Source organism: Garra rufa, chromosome 15 (genome assembly GCF_049309525.1).
Source record: "Garra rufa chromosome 15, GarRuf1.0, whole genome shotgun sequence".
Taxonomy (NCBI): domain Eukaryota; kingdom Metazoa; phylum Chordata; class Actinopteri; order Cypriniformes; family Cyprinidae; genus Garra; species Garra rufa.
The window spans coordinates 26,491,942-26,502,631 of NC_133375.1; the positions used below are offsets into that span (position 1 = coordinate 26,491,942).

At 36.3% G+C, this 10,690-nt stretch overlaps 1 protein-coding gene across 1 annotated transcript; it reads right to left on the reverse strand.

The window, feature by feature from the left end:
- Nucleotides 1-679: 679 nt before the first annotated feature.
- Nucleotides 680-1,721, reverse strand: LOC141287694 (tumor necrosis factor receptor superfamily member 14). Its single transcript, XM_073819836.1, has 4 exons — nt 1,692-1,721; nt 1,117-1,242; nt 873-1,028; nt 680-768 (listed from the first exon to the last, which is right to left on the reverse strand). The coding sequence occupies exons 1-4, from the start codon at nt 1,702-1,704 to the stop codon at nt 680-682; spliced, it is 384 nt and encodes a 127-aa protein (XP_073675937.1). The 5' UTR covers nt 1,705-1,721.
- Between the last annotated feature and the right edge of the window lie 8,969 nt (nt 1,722-10,690).

The window sequence follows — 10,690 nt, forward strand, 5'->3', positions numbered from 1 at the left end:
CAGTGGTTTCAGAGCTTGCCGGCAGTTTAGAATTCTATGAGCAATCCAGTCATACATACAGATTAGTGATATAGACCTTTTATCAGAATTTCTTTCATACAGATCCATCCAAAAATAACTCCAAAAAGAAATCTATAATCAAAATGAATTAATGGTATAACAGTCTCCACGTATATCAGCAAATTGATGTTACCTGTTAAGTGTACTGCACTGAGGCTCCTGGATAAATGAGAGAAAAAGAACACTTTGATTTTTTTTTACATATTTAAACCAAATTGTGATGCCTTTATCAAATCAGGTCAATTAAATTAACTGCACAGGGTCATATAGGTACGCATTAATTTTAGAAGTTCAATATATTTAAAATAACAAAAGGCTGCTGCTACAAAAAAAAAAAAACTGGACTTGGCCACATATTAAATTAAAATAAATTATTGTGTCCACTTACCATTATTGGTCTTCTGAACTTCAGAGAATAAACTTCTGTAGATTTCTTCTAAATAACTTGTAACTAAATCTACAAGATTTTTCTTTTGCTTCTGTCCACATGTGACATCTTTTACAGAGCTGCCATTTTCTGTCTGACTCTCATTTCTGGCTGCACAGCTTAAGAAAAAATTTGACAATACTGAATAAATAGCAGAAATTCCAATCAGATGTAGCACTAATAACAGTTCACCTACTCTGTCCATTTGGTGCAGATCAGCCCTGATGGAGAATAAAAACCAGGAGCGCAGTCCATACATTCTGTATCTGATGTCTTTGTCCCTGCAAGCAGATACAGAGAACGCAAAGATCAGAAATACACCCTAAAATGCGGGAAGACTTCAGAAGATTATGGACTTACAGACTGATAAATTGAGAAACAATACCTGGTGTTTTTGTTTCTTGTCCTGGTCTGCAAACTGTGTGTTTTTCAGCATGTTGGCACTGTGAATTGGAGTAATCAATGCAGTAATATCCATCAAGCACATCACAGATGGTGTTTTGTATTGTAGTGCATTTACTCTGGATGTAAAATCCTTGACCTAAAAGAGCACATTTAGCAACACATTCAATAATGCAAAATTACAAATTCTAAAGGTAAAAGGAAAAACACGAAAAATATAAACATACTTTCAGCACAGTGTTTGCATGTGAAGCACTGATGAAGACCATTGGGTTCACTCATGAATGTTCCTGGCGGGCAGGGTTTGCATGTAGTACTTAAATCCCCAAAACAGTCAGTGTGTACTATTGTTCCTACAAACAACAAATATTACCACACAACTCTAAGGAGCAATTCAAGGACCTTCTGGAAAAAGAAAATAATGATGGGTCCCTCTCCTAGGCCCAATGAGAATTCTATACCCTAGTGCCTTCTTGTCACAGGGCCTATGACAACACATGATGATGTGGATGTTCGTACATATTAATGTGATTTCATAAGTTCTCCACAGTTGTACAGTTTTAGTTGAGGGTGGAGTGGAACATGAACATGAATGTTTCTGGAATGCAGGGATTGCAGAATTCCAAAGCTGCCGCTTGTTGACCACTGACCACACAAAACTAAGATGGCATGCAGTACTTTGTGAATTCTTAGAACGATTTGGAAATTAAAAAAATAAAACAAATCAACCTACAGTTTCTTACCAAATTTAAGGTGTATAGTTCAGATAGGAGAACAAGTGAAAGTGAAGAAGAGAGCTTACCAATATTGCACATTGGACAACATTCTCCGTAATCAGTTAGATATTCACTTGGACCACAGGTACTTCCAACTGACAGATAATGATAAAACCCTGAAAAGACACAGATAAACAGAAGTTGTAAACTCCTAATGCGTCCAATTTTTTCAGCTTACCGTTTAATGACAGACACCGAGCACTATCAAACCACTCGTTACTGCTACAATAGACATTTCCTCGATAGTAGCATGTCTAACCAGAAGACACAAAGTCTGTTGCCAAACTTTTCCATTATAATCAGCTGATTGTCCTGTAAACATACCTACTGCGTAAACAAATAGAGTCGCCCTCATGTTTGTTTCTTCCACTTGGGGTTGTTGCGAAATTCTGCTTCTTCTTGTTATTGGCGATTGGTAAACAAACGTTGGGTGCATTACCGCCACCACCAGAAAGAAAGGCCGAAAGAAAAATAATATATTCCGTTTTCTGTCATTCGTTCGAAATAAACCGCAAATACACTGTAAAAGACCGACAATCGTGATTGTGATTATTTTCACCAGTAGAGGGCGCTGCGAACTCTATGCTAGCTGTGGCTACTGTACTCAAGGTTTGTGAAAATGTTAAATACAGTTAGAAAATACTAAACATATCCAACAACAAAGTTGTTCTGGTGCCAAAATAATTCTCCATTTTGCTTCACACAATAAATGGATGGAAAAGTAGGCTTCTATTCATAATATAGCATTGATAGAAAACAAAATTTCTCCCAGAGCTCGTGGCTTATATGAAATATTACTTTCTTTCATGTACCAGATGTTTATAACAACATATGTTAGGAAGTGTTGTCAAATCATAATAGAGCAAATCAATTGAAGACAAAGACCACCAGTGTTGATTCACCATGAACATTTAATTTGTACACATAATGATTAGGACACACCAAACAATAATGCGAACAGAGCTGTTAACATCTAGGAAACTAGATTTCTAGATTGAAAGTACACTAAAACTATTGTAACAAAAGACAAATGACTGCTCAGTATAGCCACATTATGAGTGCACTCTTAGCAGTTCAGTAATGTGACTGAATGTGGATGAATTTACCTGATCTTGTTAAATACAGTTTTCCATTTAAAGGTGCCATAGAATGCACTGATACAATATTTTAAATAGTTCTCTGATATCTGCAAAAATTCTCCAAAAACAGTTTTACAAGTCCATTTACAATCCTAGGATTTGTCCCTAACAGGCACGTGCAGAGGTCTGTCATGGGCACCTTAGGTCTGGTCCTTTTTTTGTAATGCAGGGCTCGCAAAATCGCTAGCCCGACGTCCCGGGGCTATTGTGTTTTCCAGTCGGGCTATGTTTCACCGGCTGCCAGACGGGATATCATAAAGGAGAGGGCACCTGCAGGTCCTTAAAAACTTCCTCAATTTAGTTGTATCAAATTTAAGGCCATAAAAAGTTTTAAATATGTTAAATAGTATAAGAAAATACTTAATTATAATTTAGGAGGTCGTACATTTGGGGACGGAAAGACGAGAATCGCGATAGGGCTGGATTAAACTTCAAAAGGCAATGATGTCATTGAATAAATATGCACGCTGTAGGTTTCAAAGTCAAAACGCGGCACTGATGTCTTTATATGTATGTATCTGAAGGGAACCGACTGTCCTCAGAAACATGTCGTTGTCATTTTCATTTATTGCCTGATAAAACAGGGTTAATGCTGATTTGTATACAGCCGTTACTAGGGAAACCTTAATATTTCAGCGCTCTTAAAGCGCCACCTAGTGACAGAGAATTACTTTTTCTTTCCACATTTTTTCAGCTCTTTATGGTCAAATTATTGCAATTATCGACCTACGTTTTTATGCAGCAAACACAGAGTTGTAAATGTGAAAGAAGTTAATGTGCCTTTTAAAAATCTAAACAAATAAGACAGTAATATTTATGTTTTAAATAAATATAATAAATGATAAACTCGATTTATCCCTTTTAATGGAATAAAGGCTGAAATTCCATTGTATATGATATTTTGTTTTGTTTTGTGTGAAGCTGTATCTGAATTATCAATCATGCCATTTTATGCCTTAATATTATACTGTACATTGTCAAATCCTACTCATACTGTTCATTTTACTTCTACGGCTCTTAAAAAGGGTCACAAATTGCCTTAAATTGATATTTAAAATATTTTAAATAGTGAAATAAAATTCCTTCCTTAATATGTTTTATTTCTATACTCTGCAGTAAAGCCTGTTGTCTACAATCTTACAATACAATACATCAGGGGCCACATATAGTTTCAATAGTGACCACTCAGAGTTTAATATAACAGCTGTTCTTTATTATTGTGTTTAACAGAGAGAAGAAAATCTTTAGGTTTGACAATTTAATACACAACAATTTCTAATCAAAATGAATAGATCCAAGGAAAATATTTTTTATCTTTTAAACATTAAAATGGTCTTTTATGTTCCGTTTCTTTCTCAAAACTGTTTCACAGCATTGGCTGCTAGGCTACTCTAATAATACATATATGTGACCCTGGTCCACAAAACCAGTCTTAAGTAGCACAGGAATATTTGTAGCAATAGTCAAAAATACATTGTATGGGTCAAAATTATATATTTTTCTTTTATGCCAAAAATCATTAGGATATTAAGAAAAGATCTTGTTCCATGAAGATATATATATATATATATATTTATTTCCTACCATTAATATACCATAAACTAGTAATATGCACTGCTGAGAACTTCATTTGGACAACGTTTAAGGCGATTTTCTCAATATTTAGATTGTTTTGAACCCTCAGCTTCCAGGTTTTCAAATAATTGTATCACAGACAAACATTGTTCTATAACAAACCATACATCAATGAAAAGCTTATTTACTCAATTTTGGGAAAAAAAATTACACTTATGACTGGTTTTGTGGTCCATGGTCACATATCAGCAAGGAATGTGTCACAATATACGTACAGTAATGCTGCACTGATGTTTTGAGCACAGCACTATTCATGGAGCCCCTTTTATAGTAAAAAAAACTATGACTGATTCAGTTGTTTGAGTCCTGAAACCCAATTATAACTTCAAATAATGTATAATTTGTCTTAATGACATTGTTACTTGTTACATAAGTAACCGGATGCCTACAATGAGGTGATGGACCCGAGGGGCTCTTTAATGCCTTGTTTCAGATGCCCTTTTTATACTTTAAGCACCTGCCCCTTTAAAGGTCTCTGCAAGGCCCTGCCCTAGAATGAATTGGTCTGTTATTACCTTATTTGGTAGGTTCATGAATAATAATGATGAGCTCTGCTCTGATTGGCTGTTTCACAGAGCGGCTCATTTAGTTCTCACACAGCTGTAAGGAAACACATGGAGGAAAATATATTAATTACGGAGCTAGAGACGCTATTAAAATGCGTGGCATTGAACCATTTAGAATGCACAATAAGTTTTTACTTTCACTTTTGAGATTTGCGATCGCAAGTGCTCCGTGTAACGTTATACTACAGAAGCAGTACTTAGCACATTTGACAAGTTTAGATGCTATCAGCAGTGATCGGGATCTGCAAATCATTTTTATCGTCCACACAGTCATCTCTCCTTACTCTGTTTATGAAATTTTATGTACTGCAATGTAACAGGCTACGCTAGCAAGAAGCTAACCGTGTCCCTTTAGTGGCACGCCTTATTTTATTAGAACGCCTTATTTGTTTTCCGTGCCTTTCTAAGTACAGTCACTAACCCATCCCTGCACTTAACATCCCCTGCACAACCTAGAACATAAAATTTATATTGTGATCTGCCATTTTCGCCATTATCTGCGCAGTCATCTCTCCTTACTCTGTTTATTTGGTAAGTGATATCTTATGTAACAGGCTACCACTAGCAAGAAGCTAACAGTGTCCCTTTAATGGCAAATAGTTTTGACTGGCTGCATGTGACTGTGTTGCATTTTTGCACCTGGTCAGGATAAAAGGTGTTAACTGAAAACTTGAATTAATGATGGAGGAACATGTTAAAGGACCTACCACATCATTTGGGTCACAGTGGTCTATGGGTCGATGAGAAGTGTTTACATCTCCCAATACAATCACCTGACTAAAGAGTGACAGAGGAATGCATTAATCAAAATAGACATCTTACATTTTAAAGGGATAGTCCACCCAAAAAATAAAGATCTTACAGGTTTGGACAACATGAGGGTGAGTAATTAATGACAGAATTTCCATTTTCGGGTGAACTACATGGCGGGTACCGGAGAGTGCAGGTGTCGATTGCAAATGACATCACTTGCAGAAGAAATGCAGGTGACTGAAAGTGCAGGTCTGAGAGTGCAGGTGCAAGTCTGCAGCCAGACCCTACTGACCAAGCTTGCACTCCAGGGTTAAAGTCACCATTTTTTATGGAATATTGCATAAGTAATTATCAATTATTTTTCCATGCACATATTTTTTTTTTTTAATTTGTATTCACATAGCCACACAAACTCACATAAAGACATTGACACATTTTGTTACAGTACATGATCTTGCAGGTACACTGTAAAAAAAAAATAGTTGTTTCAACTTAAAATAATTTGTGACCCTGCTGACATAAATATTTTTGGTTTACTGAACTAAAATATTCCAGATGTGCCTTAAATTAACATCAAGTAATTTAAGATTTCAAGTTGACTAAACTAAAATTTTAAGTCAGTGTGGTAACAAATTATGTTAAGTGGAAACAACTTTTTTTTTTTACAGTGAGGAGGTAAATACTGTTAAGAAAGTCTGTTCTAACTAATTTACACACTGATTAATGGTCAGTCACAGAGAGAGAAGCAATGTTTCAATAAACCTGTTTTTAAATCTCTGTTTTAGCTATAATCACAGCTTACCCGTAAAAAAATAAAATTTGTGCAGTGATTAAAACCAATCTGAAGCGGACTGTATTTTGAGAAGTTTAAGATGGATACCCAACAGTAATAAAATAACACCAGAAAAATATTATTCTAAATATGTCCACCCAGGATATCTGCCAGCCAAGTCTTAAAGTCGTCAAGAACTGGGCCTGACTCAAAATTCTTTTTTTCCATTGTTGTTGACGTGTAAATTGACTTGATTTTGCAAATCACAATATACAATCGGAGCACAATGCTTTTTTTTATTGAAAAGAAGAATAACAAATCTCACAAACATTGTTTCTGTCACAATTAGCTGTGTGTAAACTTGCACGAAGACGAAGATGAGCGAGAAACAGTCTTTAATAATCTACATAGGGCAAATCCAACACATCTGTGGTAAAACAAGACCCAACTAACTAAAGGTGAATGCACATAAACTTAAATACAAGGGCAAACAAGCATAAGGCCCACACACCTGAACTAAATGATTAAATCATTAAACTACGCAGAAGGAACAGTGCAAATGAAAACAAAAGTCAATGTGGTGTGAAGGTGTGACAGAAACACCATCTTTATCTTTGCCACAAACTATGATGTTCATCAGTTCATATTAGTTTTTAACATTTTAACATTTGCTGTCATTAGTGAAAAGCATTATGTATAAGAATAGTGAGCAATTTGATCAAGTGGTAACTGGTCATACATATAAACCCATATAGCAAAAAACATACAAAAAAACATAGAAACATACAAAGCAAATGTACACACATAGCTTAATATAAGCAAAATATGACACAGGTATACATGGCATACACACACTGGTCCAAACCATTAGGACCATTAGTGGAAAGGAGACAAGAGAGCTTTTAATTAATAAATGGGGGGAAATAACTGGCGTTACTTAATTGAAAAAGTAACTCAGATATTTTCTTGTCAATTAAAAAGTAATGCGTTACTTTGCTAGTTACTTGAAAAAAGTAATATTATTACGTAACTTGCATTACTTGTAATACGTTACCCCCCAACACTGGTTATGACTCCAACACAACCTCAATTGCTCTCTGATCAAACTCTGCTCAGTTTAAAAATCTCATGTTTCAAATCTACCAAAATTATATTTAATTTATCTGCAAGGGCCAAATCATCCCCATGATTACTCAGAATTGATTTACTGCCTGCCTTAAATTATCTCTCATCTGTCTCTCTCCTTTGCTTGTTTGCACATACATTTGGTGCCTGTCTTCTTGGCACATAGCGTCAAATCCGTGCTCAGTGCTGTTGGCAATGCCACTGCTTTGGGGTGTGTCAAATTCAGGGCACAGCACGCCTCTTAAAAACAAGACAAGCATTTCATTGTCTTCTTTTAAACTAAACTGTAGCATATAATGAAAACATGCAAAGTACATTTTCTTTTGCATGACTTTTCAATGATATGTGATTTCAGCTCAGTAATCCACCAAAACAATGCCCAAAATTTTTGACGCTCTCAGCCACTTTCAACCCTTTCTCCGCGCCGCATTCAGTCCCATAATGCACCATGCCAGTGTTTAGCTCAACTTCCATATGAATTAATTGAAAACACTCGCTCTGCCGCACTCGCTACCAGTGGAAACACTCCGTTAGAGTTTGCACTTGATTAACTGGGGCCCAGGTCAGGAAGCAGACAGACTGGCTAAACTGACCATCTGCTAGCTGCCTCAGAAATCAGTTAATTCTCAGCACATAGAGACATTGAAGAACTCGTCACCTAGCCGGCCATCGGCGCAAGACCACAGGAACCTGATGAGTCCTCTGCAATCTGACTTTGCTGCAACATGGAACAAACTGCTTGTCTGCTTCATCTGGCCAAACCAGAACTGGCCCCTGACTGAGGCTGTTTTCTCCCAAGGCTGAATTTCTGAAGTTTTCAAGGGTTTTCACGTCTCCATCATAATGCGCTGGACAGACAAGAGGTGGAAAAGGATAGCAGGAGAAGTAATAGGCAGTTTCATGTATCTTTTGTTGGTTCCTCATTGTCTTCCTCCCTGTAAACAAATAATATACATAATAGATTTTTAGCACATTGCCACACACAACAGGAAAAATAATACTAAAGGAAGTTGGTCACTCTTACGGAGTTTGGCCTGATGTTGTAGCTGTTTCCTGAATGGGATGCTGTAAAATAAAACAAGTCCAGTCAAATCCAGGGAATGTGTGAAGACACTTTTTGCATGAACATCAAAACAAAGGAAGTTCTTTAGAAAACTGAACAAAAGTCTACTATGACTAATAAAAAGACTACTATTATACTAGTTTGCCACACAAGGAAAACACCAGCACAATATGCGACATTATGGCATAAGGCCTTGAAGGAGTAGTCACTTTCAGAACAAAAATGTACAGATAATGTACTCACCCCCTTGTCATCCAAGATGTTTACGTATTTCTTTCTTCAGTCGTAAAGAAATTATGTTTTTCGAGGAAAATATTTCAGGATTTCTTTTAGGGCTGGGCCGATAAACGATATATCGAATCGCGATAAAATTTATGTTAATAACGATGATAGGCTCTAGACATTTTTTGCTCGATATGGATTAATCTAAGAGCCAATCACACAGTAGAAATATGCGACAACAGCCAATCAGCGTGCAGCGTGCGTGTGCACGTCAAAGTACAAAGTTCATTTCCTACCGCACTTTGCGAAGCAAACTTAACACCAGGACGACAAAAAAAAAGAGAGAGGAAGCAGCGACGAAAGTGAAACTAACTTTGAGTTATTATCCAAAGATGTTGAAATTGTCGACAAAAAAGGTAGCACGAATTCCGTTATATAAGTGGTTTGGCTACCTGAAAAGTGACTCTTAGCTCAGCTGAGAGTTTGGCGCGATTGTTAAAACTGAAACCGAAAGCAAAAAACGCACGCGCATTCAAATGCAATTTTAATCCCCCCAATACACGCAAATTAGGCTACATGACATATCTAGGCTGTTATTAGTATGTAGGCTATGATAGGTTGTGTATGTCTATAGCTCTGTATCATGCTTGAAATATCCGTCTCTATTTGCACTTTGAATATTTAGAGAGTAGCCTACTTAGATTATGGCTGAATTATCTGCACTTAATACGATTAAGAAAGAACCGTGTCGTAATTTTTTGTTATTTATACTGTAGATTGTTTCAAAATGCAGTGGTTGCCTCTAATTTAAATAGCTCAACCTATAATAGAGAAAATAAACAATTGTGTTAATAATAATAATAAATAAATAAATAATTGTGTTACAAATTATGTTTTTACAATAATTTTATGTTTACATTTTGTACATTTACTCTCATTTACCATACTCTGTCACAACTTTTATTTTTTTAATTTATTTTAGTAAGTTGTTTTAATTTTTAAGGCCAAATCTGTAATCTGTTTTTGTTAATAAACTATACTTTAAATGTAATTTAATGAACCCTTTCATTTTTGTGGCTTTAGTCATATGGGATACTATTTTAAAGCTGGCAACATCAACAGCTTATATCGAAATATATATCGTTATCGTTCAATATGGGGAAAAAATTATCGAGATTACATTTTTGCCATATCGCCCAGCCCTAATTTCTTTCTATATAATGGACTTCTATGGTGCCCCTGAGTTTGAACTTCTAAATGCAGTTTAAAGCAGCTTCAAAGGGCTCTAAATGGAAGGAAGAAGGGTCTTATTTAGTGAAAAGATCGGTTATTTTCTAAAAACATTTACAATTTATATACTTTTTTTATATTTATATAATTTTTTTATATGGCCTAATGGTTAGAGAGTTGGACTTGTAACCCAAAGGTTGCAGGTTCGACAAAGGTTGCAGGTTCGAATCTCAGGTCCGGCAGGGACTGTAGGTGGGGGGAGTGAGTGTACAGCGCTCTCTTCACCCTCAATACCACGATTGAGGTGAGTCCCTTGAGCAAGGCACCGAACCCCCAACTGCTCCCCGGGCGCCGCAGCAATGGCTGCCCACTGCTCTGGGTGTGTGTTCACGGTGTGTGTGTGTTCACTACTGTGTGTGTGTGCACTTGGATGGGTTAAATGCAGAGCACAAATTCCTAGTATGGGTCACCATACTTGGCCTCCCTTCACCTCCTTTCCTTCCTTTCCTTTCCTTTTTAA

Coding starts and splice junctions, on each gene's coding strand:
- LOC141287694 (XM_073819836.1), bottom strand. Junction 1,029..1,116: donor ATGCAAACACTGTGCTGAAA/GTATGTTTATAT, acceptor GTGCTCTTTTAG/GTCAAGGATTTTACATCCAG. Junction 769..872: donor ACAAGAAACAAAAACACCAG/GTATTGTTTCTC, acceptor ATCTGCTTGCAG/GGACAAAGACATCAGATACA.